The sequence below is a fragment of the Bombina bombina genome, chromosome 2 (assembly GCF_027579735.1).
Source record: "Bombina bombina isolate aBomBom1 chromosome 2, aBomBom1.pri, whole genome shotgun sequence".
Classification (NCBI taxonomy): domain Eukaryota; kingdom Metazoa; phylum Chordata; class Amphibia; order Anura; family Bombinatoridae; genus Bombina; species Bombina bombina.
The window spans coordinates 475,871,818-475,898,044 of record NC_069500.1 but is presented as its reverse complement, the minus strand read 5'-3'; the positions used below and the strand labels follow the sequence as shown (position 1 = coordinate 475,898,044).

General features: G+C 39.5%; 1 protein-coding gene across 1 annotated transcript in view; it reads right to left on the bottom strand.

Moving 5' to 3' along the window:
• Window positions 1–26,227, bottom strand: part of CORO1C (coronin 1C) — a gene marked incomplete in the record, with an annotated part of 336,830 nt that overhangs the window by 148,426 nt on the left and 162,177 nt on the right. The window contains 1 exon segment of the mRNA XM_053702142.1: window positions 18,729–18,928. Coding sequence (XP_053558117.1) covers window positions 18,729–18,928 — 200 coding nt within the window.

The window sequence follows — 26,227 nt, the reverse complement described above, 5'->3', positions numbered from 1 at the left end:
ACGGAAGAGTCCACGGCTGGCAAGAGGCCATCCGGACAAGATCCGCATACCAAAACCTGTGAGGCCATGCTGGAGCTACCAGCAGAACAAACGAGCATTCCTTCAGAATCTTGGAGATTACTCTTGGAAGAAGAACTAGAGGCGGAAAGATATAGGCAGGATGATACTTCCAAGGAAGTGATAATGCATCCACTGCCTCCGCCTGAGGATCCCGGGATCTGGACAGATACCTGGGAAGTTTCTTGTTTAGATGAGAAGCCATCAGATCTATTTCTGGAAGTTCCCACATTTGAACAATCTGAAGAAATACCTCTGGGTGAAGAGACCATTCGCCCGGATGCAACGTTTGGCGACTGAGATAATCCGCTTCCCAATTGTCTATACCTGGGATATGAACCGCAGAGATTAGACAGGAGCTGGATTCCGCCCAAACCAAAATTCGAGATACTTCTTTCATCCAGAGGACTGAGTCCCTCCTTGATGATTGATGTATGCCATAGTTGTGACATTGTCTGCCTGAAAACAAATGAACAACTCTCTCTCTTCAGAAGAGACCAAGACTGAAGAGCTCTGAAAATTGCACGAAGTTCCAAAATATTGATCGGTAATCTCACCTCCTGAGATTCCCAAACCCCTTGTGCCGTCAGAGACCCCCACACAGCTCCCCAACCTGTAAGACTTGCATCTGTTGAGATTATAGTCCAGGTCGGAAGAACAAAAGAAGCCCCCTGAATTAAACAATGGTGATCTGTCCACCACGTCAGAGAGTGTCGTACAATCGGTTTTAAAGATATTGAGATATCTTTGTGTAATCACTGCACCATTGGTTCAGCTTACAGAGCTGAAGAGGTCGCATGTGAAAACGAGCAAAGGGGATCGCGTCCGATGCAGCAGTCATAAGACCTAGAATTTCCATGCATAATGCTACCGAAGGGAATGATTGTGACTGAAGGTTTCGACAAGCTGAAATCAATTTTAGACGTCTCTTGTCTGTCAAAGACAGAGTCATGGACACTGAATCTATCTGGAAACCCAAAAAGGTTACCCTTGTCTGAGGAATCAATGAACTTTTTAGTGAATTGATCCTCCAACCATGATCTTGAAGAAACAACACAAGTCGATTCGTATGAGATTCTGCTAAATGTGAAGACTGAGCAAGTACCAAGATATCGTCCAAATAAGGAAATACCACAATACCCTGTTCTGATTACAGACAGAAGGGCACCGAGAACCTTTGTAAAAATTCTTGGAGCTGTAGCTAGGCCAAACGGCAGAGCCACAAACTGGTAATGCTTGTCCAGGAAAGAATCTCAGGAACTGATAGTGAGCTGGATGAATCGGAATATGCAGATATGCATCCTGTAAATCTATTGTAGACATATAATGCCCTTGCTGAACAAAAGGCAAGATAGTCCTTACAGTTACCATTTTGAATGTTGGTATCCTTACATAACGATTCAATATTTTTAGATCCAGAACTGGTCTGAAGGAATTCTCCTTCTTTGGTACAATGAAGAGATTCGAATAAAACCCCAGCCCCTGTTCCAGAACTGGAACTGGCATAATTACTCCAGCCTACTCTAGATCTGAAACACATTTCAGAAATGCTTGAGCTTTCACTGGGTTTACTGGGACACGGGAAAGAAAAAATCTCTTTGCAGGAGGTCTCATCTTGAAACCAATTCTGTACCCTTCTGAAACAATGTTCTGAATCCAAAGATTGTGAACAGAATTGATCCAAATTTCTTTGAAAAAACGTAATCTGCCCCCTACCAGCTGAGCTGGAATGAGGGCCGCACCTTCATGTGGACTTAGAAGCTGGCTTTGCTTTTCTAGAAGGCTTGGATTTATTCCAGACTGGAGATGGTTTCCAAACTGAAACTGCTCCTGAGGATGAAGGATCAGGCTTTTGTTCTTTGTTGAAACGAAAGGAACGAAAATGATTATTAGCCCTGTTTTTACCTTTAGATTTTTTATCCTGTGGTAAAAAAGTTCCTTTCCCACCAGTAACAGTTGAGATAATAGAATCCAACTGAGAACCAAATAATTTATTACCCTGGAAAGAAAGGGAAAGTAGAGTCGATTTAGAAGACATATCAGCATTTCAAGTTTTAAGCCATAAAGCTCTTCTAGCAAAAATAGCTAGAGACATAAACCTGACATCAACTCTGATAATATAAAAAAATGGCATCACAGATACAATTATTAGCATGTTGAAGAAGAATAATAATATTATGAGAATCATGATCTGTTACTTGTTGCGCTAAAGTTTCCAACCAAAAAGTTGAAGCTGCAGCAACATCAGCCAATGATATAGCAGGTCTAAGAAGAAGATTACCTGAACACAGATAAGCTTTTCTTAGAAAGGATTAAATTTTCCTATCTAAAGGATCCTTAAAGGAAGTACCATCTGCCGTAGGAATAGTAGTACGTTTAGCAAGGGTAGAAATAGCCCCATCAACTTTAGGGATTTTGTCCCAAAATTCTAATCTGTCGGACGGCACAGGATATAATTGCTTAAAACGTTTAGAAGGAGTAAATGAATTACCCAAATTATTCCATTCTCTGGAAATTACTTCAGAAATAGCACCAGGAACAGGAAAAACTTCTGGAATAACCACAGGAGATTTAAAGACCTTGTCTAAACGTTTAGATTTAGTATCAAGAGGACCAGAATCCTCAATTTCTAAAGCAATAAAAACTTCTTTAAGTAAAGAACGAATAAATTCCATTTTAAATAAATATGAAGATTTATCAGCATCAACCTCTGAGACAGAATCCTCTGAACCAGAAGAATCATTAGAATCAGAATGATGATGTTCATTTAAAAATTCATCTAGATAAAGAGAAGTTTTAAAAGATTTTTTTTGTTTACCAGAAGGAGGAATAACAGACATAGCCTTCTTAATGGATTCAGAAACAAAATCTCTTATGTTATCAGGAACACACTGAACATTAGATGTTGGAACTGCAACAGGTAATGGTACATTACTAAAGGAAATATTATCTGCATTAACAAGTTTGTCATGACATTTAATACAAACAGCTGGAGGAACAGCTACCAAAAGTTTACAGCAGATACACTTAGCTTTGGTAGTTCCAGCCCCAGACAGCGATTTTCCTGAAGTATCTTCTGACTCAGATGCAACGTGAGACATCTTGCAATATGTAAGAGAAAAAACAACATATAAAGCAAAATTGATCAAATTCCTTAAATGACAGTTTCAGGAATGGGAAAAAATGCCAAAGAACAAGCTTCTAGCAACCAGAAGCAATGAAAAATGAGACTTAAATAAGGTGGAGACAAAAGAGACGCCCATATTTTTTTAGCGCCAAATAAGACACCCACATTATTTGGCGCCTAAATGCTTTTGGCGCCAAAAATGACGCCACATCCGGAACGCCGACATTGTTGGCGCAAAAGAACGTCAAAAAAATGACGCAACTTCCGGCGACACGTATGACGCCGGAAACAGAAAAGATTTTTTGCGCCAAAAAAGTCCGCGCCAAGAATGACGCAATAAAATGAAGCATTTTCAGCCCCCGCGAGCCTAACAGCCCACAGGGAAAAAAGTCAAATTTTTAAGGTAAGAAAAATGATTGATTCAAATGCATTATCCCAAATATGAAACTGACTGTCTGAAAAAAAAGGAATGTTGAACATTCTGAGTCAAGGCAAATAAATGTTTGAATACATATATTTAGAACTTTAAAAAAGTGCCCAACCATAGCTTTAGAGTGTCACAGAAAATAAGACTTACTTACCCCAGGACACTCATCTACATGTTTGTAGAAAGCCAAACCAGTACTGAAACGAAAATCAGCAGAGGTAATGGTATATATATATATATATATATAAAAGAGTATATCGTCGATCTGAAAAGGGAGGTAAGAGATGAATCTCTACGACCGATAACAGAGAACCTATGAAATAGACCCCGTAGAAGGAGATCATTGCATTCAAATAGGCAATACTCTCCTCACATCCCTCTGACATTCACTGCACGCTGAGAGGAAAACCGGGCTCTAACCTGCTGCGGAGCGCATATCAACGTAGAATCTAGCACAAACTTACTTCACCACCTCCATAGGAGGCAAAGTTTGTAAAACTGATTTGTGGGTGTGGTGAGGGGTGTATTTATAGGCATTTTGAGGTTTGGGAAACTTTGCCCCTCCTGGTAGGAATGTATATCCCATACGTCACTAGCTCATGGACTCTTGCTAATTACATGAAAGAAATTAGACTGTTTGGCCTTTGCTTTGGCCCTGTCCTGAGGAAGGGTATGACCCTTACCTCCAGTAATGTCAGCAATAATTTCCTTCAAACCAGGCCCGAATAAGGTCTGCCCCTTGAAAGGAATGTTGAGTAATTTAGACTTCGAAGTCACGTCAGCTGACCAGGATTTAAGCCATAGCGCCCTACGCGCCTGGATGGCGAATCCGGAATTCTTAGCCGTTAGTTTAGTCAAATGAACAATGGCATCAGAAACAAATGAGTTAGCTAGCTTAAGTGTTCTAAGCTTTTCAATAATTTCAGTCAATGGAGCTGTATGGATGGCCTCTTCCAGGGCCTCAAACCAGAATGCCGCCGCGGCCGTGACCGGCGCTATGCATGCAAGGGGCTGTAAAATAAAACCTTGCTGAATAAACATTTTCTTAAGGTAACCCTCCAATTTTTTATCCATTGGATCTGAAAAAGCACAACTGTCCTCAACCGGGATAGTAGTACGCTTTGCTGAAGTAGAAACTGCTCCCTCCACCTTAGGGACCGTCTGCCATAAGTCCCGTGTAGTGGCGTCTATTGGAAACATTTTTCTAAATATAGGAGGGGGGGGGAAAAGGCACACCCGGTCTATCCCACTCCTTGCTAATAATTTCTGTAAGCCTTTTAGGTATAGGAAAAACATCAGTACACACCGGCACCGCATAGTATTTATCCAGCCTACACAATTTCTCTGGTACTGCAACTGTGTTACAGTCATTCAGAGCAGCTAATACCTCCCCAAGCAATACACGGAGGTTCTCAAGCTTAAAATTTAAAATTAGAAATCTCTGAATCAGGTTTCCACGAATTAAAGACGTCACCCACAGACTGAAGCTCTCCGTCCTCATGATCTGCATATTGTGACGCAGTATCAGACATGGCCCTTACAGCATCTGCGCGCTCTGTATTTCTCCTAACCCCAGAGCAATCGCGCTTGCCTCTTAATTCAGGCAACCTGGATAATACCTCTGACAGGGTATTATTCATGATTGCAGCCATGTCCTGCAAGGTAATCGCTATGGGCGTCCCTGATGCAATTGGCGCCATATTAGCGTGCATCCCCTGAGCGGGAGGCGAAGGGTCTGACACGTGGGGAGAGTTAGTCGGCATAACTTCCCCCTCGTCAGAATCTTCTGGTGATATTTCTTTTATAGTTAAAGACTGACCTTTACTGTTTAAGGTGAAATCAATACATTTAGTACACATTCTCCTATGGGGCTCCACCATGGCTTTCAAACATAATGAACAAGTAGTTTCCTCTGTGTCAGACATGTTTAAACAGACTAGCAATGAGACTAGCAAGCTTGGAAAACACTTTAAACAAGTTTACAAGCATTATAAAAAACGTTACTGCACCTTTAAGAAACACAAATTTTTGCCAAAATTTGAAACAATGAAAAAAGGCAGTTACACTAACAAAATTTTTACAGTGTATGTAACAAGTTAGCAGAGCATTGCACCCACTTGCAAATGGATGATTAACCCCTTAATACCAAACACAGAATAATAACTGACAAAAACTTTTTTTTTTTTTTTTTTTTTTTAAATAGTCACAACAACTGCCACAGCTCTACTGTGGCTTGTTACCTCCCTCAAAAACGACTTTGAAGCCTTTTGAGCCCTCCAGAGATATCCTGGATCATGCAGGAAGAAGCTGGATGTCTGTGTCTGTAATTTTTGCTGCACAAAAAAAACCCTCCCACTCATATTACAACAGTGGAAAGTCAGGAAACTGTTACTAGGCAGAATTCAAGCCAGCCATGTGGAAAAAAACTAGGCCCCAATAAGTTTTATCACCAAACATATATAAAAACGATTAAACATGCCAGCAAACGTTTTATATTACATTTTTATAAGAGTATGCATCTCTATTAATAAGCCTGATACCAGTAGCTATCACTGCATTTAAGGCTTTACTTACATTAATCCGGTATAAGCAGCATTTTCTAGCAAATTCCATCCCTAGAAATGTATTAACTGCACATACCTTATTGCAGGAAAACCTGCACGCCATTCCCTCTCTGAAGTTACCTCACTCCTCAGAATATGTGAGAACAGCCATGGATCTTAGTTACTTCTGCTAAGATCATAGAAAACGCAGGCAGATTCTTCTTCTAAATACTGCCTGAGATAAACAGTACACTCCGGTACCATTTAAAAATAAAACTTTTGATTGAAGAACAAACTAAGTATAAAACACCACACTCCTCTTACGACCTCCATCTTGGTTGAGGCTTGCAAGAGAATGACTGGATATGACAGTTAGGGGAGGAGCTATATAGCAGCTCTGCTGTGGGTGATCCTCTTGCAACTTCCTGTTGGGAAGGAGAATATCCCACAAGTAATGGATGATCAGTGGACTGGATACACTTAACAAGAGAAATTATATATGTTTTGATTATTAAATTGTTATATTTTATCTGTGCTGATTGTTGTATAATTATTCCATTATTTACCGTTTATTCCATGTTTTTATGCTGATTAATAGAACTCTAATATATATATATTTTTTTTTTTATTTTTTTTTTTTTTTAAGTACTATATATATATATTTTTTAGTACCCGATATACCTTGCTTGTTTAGCGCCACATCCATTTGTATGAACTTATATTTTCTCTAGATTTGCTATCAGAGTGCATCTTTTATCGATGTGTGCTGGTATTAGATTAGTGTAAAGGAGTTTAAAAACCTATCTTTTCTTGTGCTTTTGCCAATTTTTTTAAATGTATCCTTTTTTTTTAGGAAGGAGAGCTATACAAGAAAATGTGTTAATACGTTGTTATTTTTTTTTTTGACAAAATTGATCCTTGTTCCAGTTGCAACCAAGCAGTAGTTCCAGTATTCCTTCTCCAAAACGCAGATGGTTTTGAGGAGGAAAAAGAATGAATGCTGAGAATCTTATCAGACGATTTGTCAAGCTGATTATGGAACACATTTAAAAGGGTTTTTTTTGTTTTGTTTTTTTTAAATAAGTCATTTGAACCCTGCCCAATTAGAATGACCCTTTAAAATACAACGCAATATTCTCCACAGAAAATTCTGAAAGCTGGGTGACATTGTGAAGTAACTAGGGGGTGGAGGTGTAGTACAATACTTTGTGGTTTAGATAAAAAAAAATGTTATAACATTACAAATCGTAAAATTTAATACAGAAGTATTCAATGATGTGTGCAACAAACATTGGAAACATTTTACTTAATTTTACCTGAATACTGACTGCTGCACCAATTAAGAACGTTTGGCCTCAAATCTGAAATAAATTTCATTATCCAGCACAAAACTGAACAAAATGTTGAGACCATAATTTAATGCTTTAAAGTGAAGGTAAATTTTGACGAATAAGTGCCCGGTTTTTAATAATCCTATTAAAAACAAGGGCACTTTAATTCATCAAAATTTCAAGCGTTTTCTTCAAAAACTTACCTTTTAATCCTGTAAACTGCTCCATCGATTCCCCCAGCCATCGGAAGCCTCTGCTTACGTCAGAAATGACGAATCCGGCTTCCTCCAGGAAGCTGCTCCATCGATTCCCCTGGCCGTCGGAAGCCTCTGCTTACGTCAGAAATGATGAATCCTGCTTCCTCCAATCATGACGTTCCCCATGGCCTGAGGGAACACCGTGATTGGATGAAGCCAGATTAGTCATTTTGGACCCGCGAAGAGGACTTGCGGCGGGCGGAGGAAGTGCTGCAGCGGCTCTAAAGATTAAAAAAGGTACGTTTTTGAAGAAACCGATTGAAATGTCAATTTTGATGAATTAAAGTGCCCTTGTTTTTAATAAGATTATTAAAAACCGGGCACTAATTCGTCAAAAATTGACCTTCACTTTAAATCATGGTTGGTCAACTAGAAATTCTTAGCTTTTCTGATGTAGCATTAATATATTACCCAATGTAGTTACAAGGAGGGAAGAAAGTTCTACACGTATAAGAAGAAAACATATGAACACAAAAATTAACAACATTTTGATATAGCCTTTTTAAAATGAAATGAGCTAGTTTACTTAAAAGGTTGTCTTTAAAGGAATATGAAACCCATTTTTTTCTCACGATTCAGATAGAGCATTTAGCCTGGTCAGCAAGTCTTACCCAGGTGCTAAACCAAAAATGGGCCAGCTCCTAAGCTTACATTCCTGCTTTTCAAATAAGATACCAAGCGAACAAAAAAAATAGGAGTAAATTAGAAAGTTGCATGCTCTGAAACATTAAAATAGAAAAAAAAAAATCTGGGTTTCATATCCCTTTAATATTTTAACATTACTGGACCCAAAAATGTTCCATATATAATTCACAAAAAATAACAATTAGCCCAGTAGCTAAAATTATTATGGGTTGATATCACGTGTGTCAACGCTAGAAAATAAAGATTACATATAGAAATAAAGCTTCTTTATAGTTCAAAGTATATGCTGTATAATTATTTATGCCAATGAGCACTGCCTGTATTTTTTTATTAATATTTTTTTACAGAAAAGGGGGCAACCCTAAATACCTCACATACTGTTGAATAAATAATTATCAGCTGGTGGTGGTTTACTCCCAATCAAGCCTACTTGAAAGATGAAAGGATAAAAGGAATGAGGCATTGTCCAAAAAAAAAAATACTTTGCCCACTATAGGAGGCTTCTAAAGACAATGCCTTGACATGTATATTTACATATGACAAGACATTAAAAGACACCCTTGCCAGAATCATATATATTATTTAAGCATACACGTGATATGTTGCTTGGAAACCAGAGGAGTCAAGAGGTATAGGCTACTTTCAGTGCATTATTGATTTGTAATCCATCTTCCAGCCAAACCATAATCTGATTTATTACAGAAGTATTGATTTAGTTTAGGTTAGTTTATCCTTTGGGGATAACAAGAGACTTTTATTAAGCCTATATGGAAGCAATTTTTTCATGTCACTTAAAGGGACAGTCTAGTCAAAATTAAACATCCATGATTCAGATAGGCTATGCAATTTTAAACAACTTTCCAATTCACATGTATCATCAAATTTCCTTTGTTCTCTTCGCCCTTGAAGGCCACCTCTTAATGCATTTGACAGTTTTTCACAGATAGATGGAGTTAGTTCATGTAGCTACTTATGAGAGGTCATTGACTGACTAAAATGCAAGCCTGTCAAAAGAACTGAAATAATGGGGCAATGCAAAACTAGGAAATGGGTAATATAGGGATTATCTAGCTTTTTAAACAAAAATTCTAGAGTAGACTGTCCCTTTAACCATTTATCTTACAAAACAAAGCAGTGAAGTTACGACAGGAACAGAATGTCCAGGTTGAATTCAACTTTAGTTACCGTTTACCTTCAGACAGCATGCACTAAATTAAAGTGATTATAAATTCAAGTATTTAACGCTAGGATTTACCATAACTAAAATTCAAGGGGAGATTAATTGATCAAACATGTACAAAAGGGTGCTAAACTTACCCTCTTTGTGCCGTTGCAGTGCTAAATTCACCGGCTCTGGCCACCCACGGCACAACGATCTCCTTCAATGAAGAGACGTTAGCACCTCTGAACCAACAGCAGTGCGTGTCAACTGACAGGTTTCTGTATGTACGAACCGCTATTGGTTCAGAGGTGCAAGCAGGACCTCATTGGTAGAAGATTGTTGTGCTGTGGGCAGCCAGAGCCGCTGAATTTAGCGTTGTGCAACGACACAGAAAGGGCGAGTTTAGCACCCTTTTGATCAATGAAACTCCCCTTTATTTTTAGTGATGGTAAATCCTAGTGTTTGTTAAACGCTTGGATTTACCATTACACTGTAAGCAATTACTCTAAACACAGATGCCGAATTTGTGGCAGAGTTCAGTTTGTCAGTTCACCATATTAAAGGACAACTAAATACAGTAGAATTGCATAATAAACAAGTGCCTAAAAAAAAGATAATGTGATAACACTTACTCTAAATTTCAAATAAGCAGATTAGTTTTTTCCCTATTTGCCGGCCACATGTATATCATGTGACAGCCACCAGCCAATCAGAGTAGAAACTGTATACCCTGGGAACATGTGGACATACTCTGTAGGAGCTGGTGCCTCAAATTGTGAATATAGAGAAAAAAAAATGTGCAAAATTTAATAGAAGTAAATTGGAAAGTTTCTTAAAACTGTATCTGAATCATTAAAGTTTAATTTTGACTTGTGTCCCTTTAAGGAAGCAGTGCGACAGACAACTAGACTGGATATGCAGTCTGGCAACGATACCTGTTATTTCTCAGTGCAACACTGCTTGTGAGTCACATATTTTTTGTTTTAACAAAGTAATTACTTTTTTCCTCTGTTTAATTTAAAGGTACATGATAGCCAAATGTTGAATCAATTGAAAGTGCCGTAGCATAGCTGTAAAAAACAGAATTTATGCTTACCTGATAAATTACTTTCTCCAACGGTGTGTCTGGTCCACGGCGTCATCCTTACTTGTGGGATATTCTCTTCCCCAACAGGAAATGGCAAAGAGCCCAGCAAAGCTGGTCACATGATCCCTCCTAGGCTCCGCCTACCCCAGTCATTCGACCGACGTACAGGAGGAAATATGCATAGGAGAAACCATATGATACCGTGGTGACTGTAGTTAGAGAAAATAATTCATCAGACCTGATTAAAAAAACCAGGGCGGGCCGTGGACCGGACACACCGTTGGAGAAAGTAATTTATCAGGTAAGCATAAATTCTGTTTTCTCCAACATAGGTGTGTCCGGTCCACGGCGTCATCCTTACTTGTGGGAACCAATACCAAAGCTTTAGGACACGGATGAAGGGAGGGAGCAAATCAGGTCACCTAAATGGAAGGCACCACGGCTTGCAAAACCTTTCTCCCAAAAATAGCCTCTGAAGAAGCAAAAGTATCAAATTTGTAAAATTTGGCAAAAGTGTGCAGTGAAGACCAAGTCGCTGCCTTACATATCTGGTCAACAGAAGCCTCGTTCTTGAAGGCCCATGTGGAGTGAGCTGTGATTCTTTCAGGAGGCTGCCGTCCGGCAGTCTCATAAGCCAATCGGATAATGCTTTTAAGCCAAAAAGAAAGAGAGGTAGAAGTTGCTTTTTGACCTCTCCTTTTACCAGAATAAACAACAAACAAAGAAGATGTTTGTCTGAAATCTTTAGTAGCCTCTAAATAGAATTTTAGAGCACGGACTACGTCCAAATTGTGTAACAAACGTTCCTTCTTTGAAACTGGATTCGGACACAAAGAAGGTACAACTATCTCCTGGTTAATATTTTTGTTGGAAACAACTTTCGGAAGAAAACCAGGCTTAGTACGCAAAACCACCTTATCTGCATGGAACACCAGATAGGGCGGAGAACACTGCAGAGCAGATAACTCTGAAACTCTTCTAGCAGAAGAAATTGCAACCAAAAACAAAACTTTCCAAGATAATAACTTAATATCTACGGAATGTAAGGGTTCAAACGGAACCCCTTGAAGAACTGAAAGAACTAGATTAAGACTCCAGGGAGGAGTCAAAGGTCTGTAAACAGGCTTGATTCTAACCAGAGCCTGAACAAACGCTTGAACGTCTGGCACAGCTGCCAGCCTTTTGTGAAGTAAAACAGATAAAGCAGAGATCTGTCCCTTCAGAGAACTTGCAGATAATCCTTTCTCCAAACCTTCTTGTAGAAAGGATAGAATCTTAGGAATTTTTATCTTGTTCCATGGGAATCCTTTAGATTCACACCAACAGATATATTTTTTCCATATTTTATGGTAAATTTTTCTAGTTACAGGCTTTCTAGCCTGAATCAGAGTATCTATTACAGAATCTGAAAACCCACGCTTTGATAAAATCAAGCGTTCAATCTCCAAGCCGTCAGTTGGAGGGAAACCAGATTCGGATGTTCGAATGGACCCTGAACAAGAAGGTCCTGTCTCAAAGGTAGCTTCCATGGTGGAGCCGATGACATATTCACCAGGTCTGCATACCAAGTCCTGCGTGGCCACGCAGGAGCTATCAAGATCACCGAAGCCCTCTCCTGATTGATCCTGGCTACCAGCCTGGGAATGAGAGGAAATGGTGGGAATACATAAGCTAGGTTGAAGGTCCAAGGTGCTACTAGTGCATCTACTAGAGTCGCCTTGGGATCCCTGGATCTGGACCCGTAACAAGGAACCTTGAAGTTCTGAAGAGAGGCCATCAGATCCATGTCTGGAATGCCCCATAATTGAATTATTTGGGCAAAGATTTCCGGATGGAGTTCCCACTCCCCCGGATGGAATGTCTGACGACTCAGAAAATCCGCTTCCCAATTTTCCACTCCTGGGATGTGGATTGCAGACAAGTGGCAGGAGTGATCCTCCGCCCATTGAATTATCTTGGTCACTTCCTCAATCGCCAGGGAACTCCTTGTTCCCCCCTGATGGTTGATATATGCAACAGTCGTCATGTTGTCTGATTGAAACCTTATGAATTTGGCCTTTGCTAGATGAGGCCAAGCTTTGAGAGCATTGAATATCGCTCTCAGTTCCAGAATGTTTATCGGGAGAAGAGATTCTTCCCGAGACCATAGACCCTGAGCTTTCAGGGGTTTCCCAGACCGCGCCCCAGCCCACCAGACTGGCGTCGGTCGTGACAATGACCCACTCTGGTCTGCGGAAGCTCATTCCCTGTGACAGGTTGTCCAGGATCAGCCACCAACGGAGTGAATCTCTGGTCCTTTGATCTACTTGAATCGTCGGAGACAAGTCTGTATAATCCCCATTCCACTGTCTGAGCATGCACAGTTGTAATGGTCTTAGATGAATTCGTGCAAAAGGAACCATGTCCATTGCTGCAACCATCAATCCTATTACTTCCATGCACTGCGCTATGGAAGGACGAAGAACAGAATGAAGTACTTGACAAGAGCTTAGAAGTTTTGATTTTCTGACCTCTGTCAGAAAAATCCTCATTTCTAAGGAATCTATTATTGTTCCCAAGAAGGGAACTCTTGTTGACGGGGACAGAGAACTTTTTTCTTTGTTCACTTTCCATCCGTGAGATCTGAGAAAGGCTAGGACGATGTCCGTATGAGCCTTTGCTTTTGACAGAGACGACGCTTGAATCAGGATGTCGTCCAAGTAAGGTACTACTGCAATGCCCCTTGGTCTTAGAACCGCTAGAAGGGACCCTAGTACCTTTGTGAAAATTCTCGGAGCAGTGGCTAATCCGAATGGAAGTGCCACAAACTGGTAATGCTTGTCCAGAAAAGCGAACCTTAGGAACTGATGATGTTCCTTGTGGATAGGAATATGTAGGTACGCATCCTTTAAATCCACCGTGGTCATAAATTGACCTTCCTGGATGGTAGGAAGGATCGTTCGAATGGTTTCCATTTTGAACGATGGAACCCTGAGAAATTTGTTTAGGATCTTGAGATCTAAAATTGGTCTGAATGTTCCCTCTTTTTTGGGAACTATGAACAGGTTGGAGTAAAACCCCATCCCTTGTTCTCCTATTGGAACTGGATGAATTACTCCCATCTTTAACAGGTCTTCTATACAATGTAAGAATGCCTGTCTTTTTATTTATTAATAATTGAGACCTGTGGAACCTTCCCCTTGGGGGTAGTTCCTTGAATTCCAGGAGATAACCCTGAGAAACTATTTCTAGTGCCCAAGGATCCTGAACATCTCTTGGCCAAGCCTGAGCAAAGAGAGCAAGTCTGCCCCCCACCAGATCCGGTCCCGGATCGGGGGCCATCCCTTCATGCTGTTTTGGTAGCAGTGGCAGGCTTCTTGGCCTGCTTACCCTTGTTCCAGCCTTGCATCGGTCTCCAGGCTGGTTTGGGTTGAGAAGTATTACCCTCTTGCTTAGAGGATGTAGAATTAGAGGCTGGTCCGTTTCTGCGAAAGGGACGAAAATTAGGCTTATTTTTAGCCTTAAAAGACCTATCCTGAGGAAGGGCGTGGCCCTTTCCCCCGGTGATGTCTGAAATAATCTCTTTCAAATCAGGACCAAACAGTGTTTTACCCTTGAAAGGGATGTTAAGCAATTTTGTCTTGGAAGACACATCCGCTGACCAAGACTTTAGCCAAAGCGCTCTGCGCGCCACGATAGCAAACCCTGAATTTTTCGCCGCTAATCTAGCTAATTGCAAAGCGGCATCTAAAATAAAAGAGTTAGCCAATTTAAGTGCTTGAACTCTGTCCATAACCTCCTCATACGAAGATTCTTTATTGAGCGACTTTTCTAGTTCTTCGAACCAGAAACACGCTGCTGTAGTGACAGGAACAATGCATGAAATTGGTTGTAGAAGGTAACCTTGCTGAACAAACATCTTTTTAAGCAAACCCTCTAATTTTTTATCCATAGGATCTTTGAAAGCACAACTATCTTCTATAGGAATAGTAGTGCGTTTGTTTAGAGTAGAAACCGCCCCCTCGACCTTGGGGACTGTCTGCCATAAGTCCTTTCTGGGGTCGACTATAGGAAATAATTTCTTAAATATAGGGGGAGGAACAAAAAAGGTATGCCGGGCCTTTCCCACTCCTTATTTACTATGTCCGCCACCCGCTTGGGTATAGGAAAAGCGTCGGGGGGCACCGGAACCTCTAGGAACTTGTCCATCTTACATAATTTCTCTGGAATGACCAAATTGTCACAATCATCCAGAGTAGATAATACCTCCTTAAGCAGTGCGCGGAGATGTTCTAATTTAAATTTAAATGTTACAACATCAGGTTCAGCTTGTTGAGAAATTTTTCCTGAATCTGAAATTTCTCCCTCAGACAAAACCTCCCTCCTGGCCCCTTCAGATTGGTGTGAGGGTATGTCAGAACAGTTATCATCAGCGTCCTCTTGCTCTTCAGTGTTTAAAACAGAGCAATCACGCTTTCTCTGATAAGTAGGCATTTTGGATAAAATGTTTGCAATAGAATTATCCATTACAGCCGTTAATTGTTGCATGGTAATAAGTATTGGCGCACTAGATGTACTAGCGGCCTCTTGTGTGGGCAAAACTTGTGTAGACACAGAAGGGGATGATGCAGTATCATGCTTACTCCCCTCATTTGAGGAATCATCTTGGGCAATATCATTATCTGTGGCATCATTGTCCCTACTTTGTTTGGACACTATGGCACAATCATCACAAATTTAAATGGGGAGAAACCTTGGCTTTCATACATATAGAACATCGCTTATCTGATGGTTCAGACATGTTAAACAGGCTTAAACTTGTCAACAAGGCACAAAAAACGTTTTAAAATAAAACCGTTACTGTCACTTTAAATTTTAAACTGAACACACTTTATTACTGAATATGTGAAAAAGTATGAAGGAATTGTTCAAAATTCACCAAAATTTCACCACAGTGTCTTAAAGCATTAAAAGTATTGCACACCAAATTTGAAAGCTTTAACCCTTAAAATAACCCCTATACAGTCCCAGGTATCTGCTTTGCTGAGACCCAACCAAGCCCAGAGGGGAATACGATACCAAATGACGCCTTCCTTATAAGCTTTTTCAGTGGTTCTTAGCTCCTCACACATGCATCTGCATGCCTTGCTCTACAAAAACAACTGCGCATTAGTGGCGCGAAAAATGAGGCTCTGCCTATGACTAGAAAAGGCCCCCATCTGAAAAAGGTGTCCAATACAGTGCCTGCCGTTTTTTTAAAACAATCCCCAAGATTATAATAACTATTAAGAGTTATAATCTGCCAAATATGCTTAGTAAAGTAATCGTTTTAGCCCAGAAAAATGTCTACCAGTTTTTTAAGCCCTTATGAAGCCCTTTATTCTTTTACTTAATCTAAGAAAATGGCTTACCGGTCCCCTTAGGGGAAATGACAGCCTTCCAGCATTACAAAGTCTTGTTAGAAATGTGGCCAGTCATACCTCAAGCAGAAAAGTCTGCCAACTGTTTCCCCCAACTGAAGTTACTTCATCTCAACAGTCCTGTGTGGAAACAGCAATCGATTTTAGTAACGTTTGCTAAAATCATCTTCCTCTTACAAACAGAAATCTTCATCTCTTTTCTGTTTCAGAGTAAATAGTACATACCAGCACTATTTTAAATTAAACACTTGATTGAAGGATAAAAACTACATTTAAACACCAAAAAACTCTTAACCATCTCCGTGGAGATGTTGCCGGTGCAACGGCAAAGAGAATGACTGGGGTAGGCGGAGCCTAGGAGGGATCATGTGACCAGCTTTGCTGGGCTCTTTGCCATTTCCTGTTGGGGAAGAGAATATCCCACAAGTAAGGATGACGCCGTGGACCGGACACACCTATGTTGGAGAAAGCAGACTATAAAATATCACCCAATCATCTATGTAAAAAAGTAATATATTTTACCAGAGAGCTTCCTCAGTAGCTACTTTGCATTGCAAGGGGAAATTTAGCAGCCAATCAAGATGCCAGTCCCTGGACTTGCAAGGGAGCATACATCTGGCACATGTAGGCAGTCTTGTTAGTTCCCTCCTCATTTTAAGAGTTTGCTTTGAAATCTCACATTTTAAATGAAATCTCATTTGAGTATAGTAAATCAAAGTATGAACTCATCACAAACAAAGCAAATTTAAAAACAAATAGACGGGGGGGGGACTTAAAAAAAAAAACTAATCTATAAGCAATTAGTTTTTGCATTACAATATATTTTTAGACCACTGGCCAGATTTTCAGGATTACCTTGGGTGAGAGCAGGTAAAATAACCATGTATACTAATCAGCTAATTTCACCTGTGCTCCAGTTCAGATATCCTCAAAATGTGGCCTGCTAGGGATGTCTGATGACAGGTTTCAAAACCAGTGTTTTAGACTGATATGCTTGACACAGTTTCTAATATCAATACTTTTACAAGCAGAAATTCTTTAAACATGTTAGATTTTATCAGCCCAGTAATGACATTTCATTAGTTCATAACCCAAGAACATGACTAGTATTGCTATCGATACAGCCAGTACATGTACAGTCCTTAAACTAATATCTACACACGAACAGCAGAAACGTTTGGCAATAATACACAGTGAAATAATGGAAGAGTAATGGAATTTTCAGCTACTGCAAGTAACTATCAGCAGGTTATATTACAGTCAATTCAGTTCATATACAGTGTTCTGCAGCACAGGGCAATCGGCAATGTAAAGCAAATCTGAATAAGATTAGCTTCCAATGATTCTACAAAGATCTTATAGTCTATGAATAAGGCAAAATGCTCCCTTTCATGTCTAGTTAATGGTCATGGATTTCCTAAAGGTGAAATGGCTGCCTTCTAGATGAATTCTGTACCTGGCAATAGACTACCAAGGCTTACGGTAAGTAGAAATTAAAAATATTGACAGCAGTGAGCTGTCATTTTTTATTTTGCTCTTCCATTTGCGATCACTAAAAGTACAATCCAACAGGGAGGGCATCAGGAGTGTCAGAAAATGAACCTTTGAAACCACTAAACCTCACACAAAGCATGACTTATCTAATGGTAGGGTGTGCCTCCAAATTGAATTGTATAAACAAAATGTTATGTGTGTGTGTAGTATCTATCATACATACACAAGGGTGGAAAAATATGGTTTAGTAGTCAGTGGTTAAAAGCTACTAGCCCAGAGGAAATTATTTAGTAGCCCACTCAATGTTAAAGATGGGAAAAGTAAACTGGAAATTTCAATATACATATACATTGGGCGCGGCCATATTGGAGTTTTCTTACACCTTATGAGCGCATGGTGTGTAGTAACCATGCAAATGTACCCAGCAGTTTAATGTCTAATACAAATGTATAAAATCATTTTATAATGGCATATTAGAATTTTTCATATTGCACCAAAAAACTATGGAGTTAAAAAGGTGGGCTGTTAAGAATTTTCATGGGACTAGTAGGAATAAATTCCATAATTCAGATAGAAAGTTGCTTAAAATTGCTGCTCTAATTTACTCCTATTATAATTTTTTCTTTGTTCTCTTGCTAACTTTATTTGAAAAAGAAGGCATCTAAGCTTTTTGTTTGGTTCAGGACAGCTCTTTTTTTATTGGTGGATGAATTTATCCACCAATCAGCAAGGACAACCCAGGTTGTTCACCAAAAATAGGCCGGCATCTTAACTTACATTCTTGCATTTCAAATAAAGATACCAAGAGAATGAAGAAAATTTAATAGGAGTAAATTAGAAAGTTGCTTAAAATTTCATGCTCTATCTGAATCACAAAAGAAAAAAAAATTGGGTTCAGTGTCCCTTTAAGGAAACATTTATATGGCATAAAAATAAAAAAAAATTCAGACACACAAGAGTGGTGTCCCAATATTACATGGTAGTCAATAGTATTTTGTTTCTCTCCTACTGGGCTACAAACAATACTATAAAGATAAACATATATTGCATATAAATACACAGACCAAGAAACACATGCATGGAATCAACAAGAGGAGAAGAGGTATAGAATGCTTCACATATAAGGAGGCCCCTGCTCTCAGGTTGGGACTCCCTTGCACTGCAGGCAGAATCTGACATTGTACAGCCCAGTAAATTACCTTCTGCAATGGTAGCACCAGAAATGCTCCACCGCCACTAGCTTCAATGATTATAGCAACAAACTTTGGGTTGACTGAGCAGAAAGAACTGTCCCAAGTGACCCGGGAGACCCGAATATCATCATAGCATTGGTCATTCTTCAATGCTTGCCCGAAGACATGCCGGAACTTGCTCTGTCGCACCACACGCCTCATTGTTTCTGCAGGACAAAAACGTTAACCAAGAGTTAGGGACCTTGTTCACTATTGCAGGATATACTTTGATATAATTAGAGAGACATAAAACCCAAAAGTATACCTAGGTAGGTTTGGGAGCAGCAATGCACTACTGGTAGCAAGCGGCTGATTGGTGGCTGCACATATGTTACTGGCTTATGTGTTTAGCTAGCTCACGGTAATGCACTGCTGTTCCTTCAATAAAGGATGCCAAGATAATGAAGCACATCTGATAATAGAAGTAAATTGGAAATTTAAAATTATAGTCTCTGAAACATTAAAGAAAATTAAATGTGGGTTTTATGTCCCTTTAAATGCATCCTCTATGTCAAATATATATTTTCCCCTTTACTCTAGCTCTTAATTTGAGGCTGAATTGTAGTTTTTAAACAAACGCTAGTTTTCATACAAACATTTTTTCTAACTATAGCAGAAAGTATAAACCGTTTTATATTTTATTCAGTTATTTTCTTGTGTGTACGTAAAGAGGTGTCAAATGCAAAAAATTTAAAGGATGTACAGAAATTGCTTCAGCTTCTTAATAATGAATGAATGCTTTCATACTTTGTGGTTTCTCAAACAAAACTAAACATATTTAAGGTGTGTTATCTGACATCATTAAGATAGCCGACAGCTGGTTATTTTACAGTATAAAGGAGAATGTGAGTGAATGTGCCACATCTGACAGAAAGAAAATGTCTTTATGCCTTAAATTAAAAACAAGTTTAATTAGTATGCAGTACAGACTAAGTAAATCAAAAATATGCTTTATTCCTGTGATTTTTACCTGCAGAGTTTATTACAGTTACTTAGTGCTACTCACATGAACTGTATATTCGCTTCCAATACTCATTTTTCTAGAAACAGCACTGCAAGAAAGTAACTTTGCACCATCTTCTGCACCAAGGAGTAACACTCACTGAGAACTGTAGTTTGAAACTAAATTTGCAGCAGTGCTTAAAGGGGCACTCAGGTTAAATTACATTTTCATGTTTCAGATACAGCATGTAATTTTAAACAACTATCCAATTCACTTCCATTAAAAAGAATGTGCAGTCTTTTATATTTACACTTTTTGAGTCACCAGCTCCTACTGAGCATGTGCAAGAATTCATTGACTATACATATATTCATTTGTGATTGGCTAATTGCTATCACATGGTACAGGGGGAGTGGAAATATACATAACTGACATTTGTTAGGGGGGAAAAAAAATCTACTCATTTGAAATTCAGAGTAAATGCTATTGTATTGTCTTGTTATCTTGCATTTATTGATTATGCAAATCTACTGTGTTTACTGGTCCTTTAAAACCCTTTGGATGTTCACAAGCCCTCCCCCCACAAGTGATTTAACTCTTGCTTGCACATTCACAAGGTATTGAAGGGGTTAAATTACACTTGCAAATTATAGTTAGTGGAAATTTAACCGGTTGGTTGTCCTGAACACTACCACAGCAGTGACTTATCCATTGCTTGTCAATAATTATGGGCAATCAAGGTGTTAAATCACTACTGCAAAGCCCACTCACACATGCTCTAACCCTTTGATTGTTCAGAACACACAACGGTTATTTTTAAATTACATACAAGTGTTTGGGTTAGCCACATATTGTATACCTACTATAAAAACAGCTGGGGAAGTTGAAGGGAAGGAAAATTAATAAAAACACTGAGTCAGGCTACAGAAACCAGGTGAAAGTGCGATATGACAGAGTTGGGAATGCACACCATGCAATGGGAGAGGTGTGGATGCCAGCACCACACCTCTCTTGCCAAGATGAAAGACAGGACATTCACCATTTAATTAATGCAACTGAAATTTGGGTTTAACGTCCTAAATTAATCATTTTAGCTCTGTTAAAAATTCTTGTAATCAAATTACAAAAAAATGAAAACAAAATCAAACCAAAATGTATCAAATACAAAATGGTTATTTTAGTAATCAAATGTTTCAGTAGATTATGTGTGTTTTCCCCTGGGATTCCTTTAAGATGTATGGTATTCTTAAAAGCATGTTTGTCCACTTATCTTGAATTTCAAACTGATCTCTTTTAAATTAAATTTCAGAGATACACATATAACTTTTCCTTAAGGGGGGGGGGGGCAGATGTTCAGGACCTGACTAAACCAATGCTCTCTTCTTGCAGATGTCCATCAGAGAGCGAGGATTAGCAAGAAGTATCAGCCAGTTAATTTAAAATTAAATCTTTCACATTACATTTTTCTGGCACAAATATATCATTTATAAATGCTGCTTTTTTGTGGGCATGACAGACCATTTGAGTACAAAATTCCTTTGAACCCGTCCTAGAAAAAGTATTACAGATTCTGGTGTTTTCTATACACTTCTGCCCATGAACATACATTTATAAAGATTTTAGGAATGCTTTAAATAAGAATAATGAGAAAGAGAACCATAGAAGTGCAGGATAACCTTGGAAAAATCAGTCACTGAACTCCTACATACAGCAGTGATGACATCAGTGCTGAGACAAAGAATAAAGGAAGCATCTGCCACTAGGCTGCAGTCAATTAGGGCTGGAATAGGTCCAGAAGAATGGCTGCAACTGAGTTAAATCTATTTTCTGCTATAGGGTCCCTCTGATACATATTACCTTAGCAAGTTCACTTGACAAATCTCAAAGCATAGAGAACTGGTTTTGGAGATCCTATGCATAGACTATTTAAAACCAGTGCATGGCTAGCGGAGGATGGAGATGGAAGCTTAAGACAGAAGCTCAGTGCCGTTAAACTGTCTAAAGGTCAACCAGACCACCATATCTAGCTAGAAATAGCTTTATTCCGATGGGGGAAAGCCTCAGAGTCTAAGCGGAGTAACAGGCAGCAATCAAGAATGTGATAGGAGCCGGAGGAAAGAGAAACTCTACCGGAGCCTTTTCTCAATAACGGACACACAGCCGCCATCTTACCTGACCGCATGGCGACAGATACTCATGCAGCGCTATCCAGTTGTTAGTCCGTCTCAGACAGTAACTATATGTAGGGGTAAGACTTGATAAAAACCCCATAAGCCCCACCGGAGAGTGGATTATACTGCCCGGCCACTTAATACCTTAGGACCAAACCCTGCAGCACGACACAGCTGTGAGAAAGCAAAGGGGAAATGAAGAAAAAAAGTGCACATCTATGTTTTAAACACACACCTACTCGTTTACTCTGAATATAAAGGAGGATAGAGATGAAACTATGGTGTGCTTCAAATAGGAACATTTTACTACCACTTCATAGACAATAACTAATGTCAGTAAATAAGGCATTAATCTTTAGTACATGGATTAAATAAGAGTGAATGTTGTGATTGATTGCCAAGAGACACCATAGAACAAATGCCTGCTGATATTATATAAGAAGATCCAGGAGTCCCATATATATTATTGAGTGGCCCAGTTCAGCAATATTCAGTGCTGTCAGGACACCATATACAGGTGTAACTCAGGGTGCTTCTAAGATATATGAATATAACTATATACAAAGATTCACATAAGGTCTCCTGCTCCTGGGAACTAGCTGCCACTGCCCACCGGGGGAGACCTGTTTACAGTGCAGGATCTAATCTCTAAGATGTCTTCCAGACAAATTAAGAAAAATACCTCTGATGGTAAAGAGACAGCAAATCATCTTTTTTAAATCATCTAAAGGGGACAAAATAATAGAACCCCTAGACTCAGATGTAGATGGGAATTTAGACCAATCCTCCTCTGAAGGGGCCACCGCAGAAGACCTCACACCAGTCACGAAAGCAGATTTAAAAAAAGATCTGATGTCTAAACAGGATATCAATACAAATTTTGAAAGAATGTGGACAAAACCGGACTCCATACAATCTACAGTCACTAACAGCTTGGCAGAGCTAAAACAAGATATGCAAGATTTAGGTGCGAGAGTCTCCACGCTTGAAGATAACGAAAATCTAAAAGACGAAGCTGTGGATAAAATGTCTCAACAAATCCAACATCACAAACAAGAATTGGAAGACCTTCAAGATAAAATAGAGGACCTAGAAAATCGCACAGGAAGATGTAACATCAGATTTAAAGGAGTACCGGAATCCATTACACCACCGGACCTGCAGAACTACCTGAAACAGTTATTCATGGCTATCACAGGACATAGTGAGGAAGATGATTTTCAAATTGAAAGAGCACACCAAGCCCTTAAAGCCAAGCCCAAAGGGGATCACCCGCCGAGAGACATTGTAGTTAAGCTACTACGCTTCCCAGAAAAAGAAGCAGTACTCTCAGCGGCAAGAAAAAAATCCAATCTTTAAGTTTCAGGGCACAGTGATTCAGTTTTACCAGGACCTGTGTGTGAGAACACTCCAGAGACTTAACTCCTTGAGGCCTTTAACTGTATTACTTTGCAAACAATACCCTATAGATGGGGATTCCCATTTGCCTTGCACATACTACACAAAGGAAAGACAATGCCAATTAAAAATCAACAAGATATTCCAGAGATCTGTTCCTACCTGAACTTAGAACCCCCTGATCTTTCCCCTCCTGAACAAACCTCTGAGGGGGACACCAACTTACAACGGGATAAGGCCTACAAAAGAGCCAAATGGGCTACGGTTCAGAGAAAGAAGCCGAAATAAACTCTCCAGTTACTTCACAAAGACGCCGGAGATAAAACGGACCAAGTGGAGAGCAGCTCACTGAGCAGATGAATATAATTGTTTAAACTTATGCTTATTCTGGTTTGTGTGTTTATTTCCCCCTCTTACAGTACGGTCAACAGGCGACCCATCCTAACCAATCATAAGAGACGGTGGACTAAGATATTTCACCCCTGACCTTCAAAGGCAGGGTAGTGTTCCAAAGCTTGGGAGATTTACATACTCCCATCAGGACATTGACTATTTAAGGTTTATGACCACCTTATGCAACTAAGACTATCTTTTTCCCCACTATGGGGTACATGTCCCTAGACACAACATAAGGGATAGATAAACAAATAAGGGAAGAAATGGAACTTACGAGAGGGATAAATAGGATGAAGGGGGGGGGGGGAGACAGAGCAAAGAGAGGAGGAGTGAGAGAAAGCTCAATGATATCCCCAATATTCACTAAATTGTTTCTATTTTCTTTTTACGTCAAATATTTTTAAGCTGATATACTGCACAACACGTTATGGTTGCATTCCTTTTAGAAGTATGTTTACAATTTGGGTTTCAAACCTACTTTGTTACTGTTTGTTTAAATTGTTAAATGTTTTTCTGATTTATATGGTCAGAAGGTCCAAAGCAGGTATCCAGAAGAAGAATAGCCACCAGCAAACACGATCTTTTTTGCTCTCCCATACGCCTGCGGGGGTTGTGGGCAACAATGCTCTTAGAACTTATGTCACATGATTTCATAGTACTCTCACACAATGTGAGAGGTCTCAATACAGTTACTAAACGAAAGATAGCACTTAACCAATACACTAAGTTGAAGGCTAAAATTGTATTCTTCAGGAGACACACAACACACAACCTGATCCCTAGATTTTGGCATAGACCATTCCCTACCCATTTCCATTCTGCAATAGAACAGAAAGAGAGAGGAGTCTCAATCCTCATACACTCTGCATTACAGTTTGAGGTAGAAGAAACTATAAGAGATCCCAAAGAGAGATTTCTCATTGTTAGGGGTCGCATGCAAGACACGAAAGTTACTCTGTGTAACGTATATGCCCCAAATGAATGCCAACATTCCTTTTTCCAACATATCTCCAGCTTACTGACACAATGGTCTCACTCTCGAATACTACTTGGGGGTGACTTTAATACCAATCTGGCTGCCCATGGAGCAGGGAGCAGTGCTAAATCCACCCACAAACAACTTAGGCAGCACTCAGTAGTGAAGTCTATACGAGAATCACTCTCAGATCATAACTTATTAGATGCATGGGAAACACTATATGGCAACAGACCACACCTTTTACTCAGACGCCCATAACACCTACACAAGATTGTATTACATCTGGATTAGTCAAATCTTGATCCCTAATATGCTTAAAGCTAGTATCCATCCATGTGTATGGTCTGACCACTCTATAGTCTAATTGACAATGACAGGTATAATCAACTTCCAAAGACAAAAATCTTGGACATTTGATCCCTCCATTTTAAAGCACACACAGTTCCATGCAAAAGTAGGGAAGTTCATGGAGGAATACTGGCACTTTAACAAAATCTCCACAACTAACCCAATTAACTCTTGGGCAGCACACAAACCTTTTATTCGAGGGATAATGATAAAAGAAAAATCTTGGATCATCAACTTAAAGACCATTGACCAACTCCATTCAGATATGACCCTAGAGACTCAACACAAACACTCAATCTAATACATTCAGACTTATTCAAAATTTTGGTCAGTAATATTCTTTTGGTTTGAAGGACTCCGCAATGAGAGCTATCCAATAACTAAAAGCTAATTAATTTCCTATATTCTAATAAGCCAGACAGATACTTACCTAATAAATTACAGAACAAAACAAAATTACACACAATACCCAGGTTATATACACAGACCGGAATTCAGACGTCAAATCCCTAAGATATCTCCAACACTTTTGCAAGTTATTATGAGAAGTTATATGAGACTGACAGAAAGTAGACAACGACCAGACGCAGGCACTCTTAACTCGATTTCTTCAACAGGCAAAGCTTCACACAATTACAGTAGAGGAAAGGGAAGCCCTAAACGCAGAAATCTCATTACAAGAAATCCTTGCAGTGATCAAAGACCTAAAATCAGGGAAGGCAGTAGGCCCTGACTGCTTACCCAGTGAATATTATAAACTGTTTAAGTCACAGTGCTTGACAAATATGTTTAAAAATTAGGAGCCGTAAGAATATTTAGGAGCCAGGCATATTTTTAGAAGCCAGACAGTTGGATTTGTATATAGACATATGGAGAATAACCCAAAAAGTTAGGAGCCAGTGATAAAATTCTAGGAGCCAGTGGCTGCCAGGCTCCTGGGTTTGTAGAGCCCTGGTTTAAGACATCCTTGACACCCCATCTGCAGAAGTTCTGCAACGACAATGCAAGGCACCGAAGTCCCCACAGATATACTTAGAGCCCAAATTACTGTTATCCCCAAACAGGGGAAAGACCCTACTAGGTGTCAGAGCTAGATCCTGACAAAGATTTTGGCAAACAGACTCCAGATATTACTGCCACAACTGAATCACCCAGACCAAGTGGGCTTCATCACGGGTAGGGAAGATCCCGATTATGTTCGTAGAAAAGTAGACCGGATTGAATATTTGAA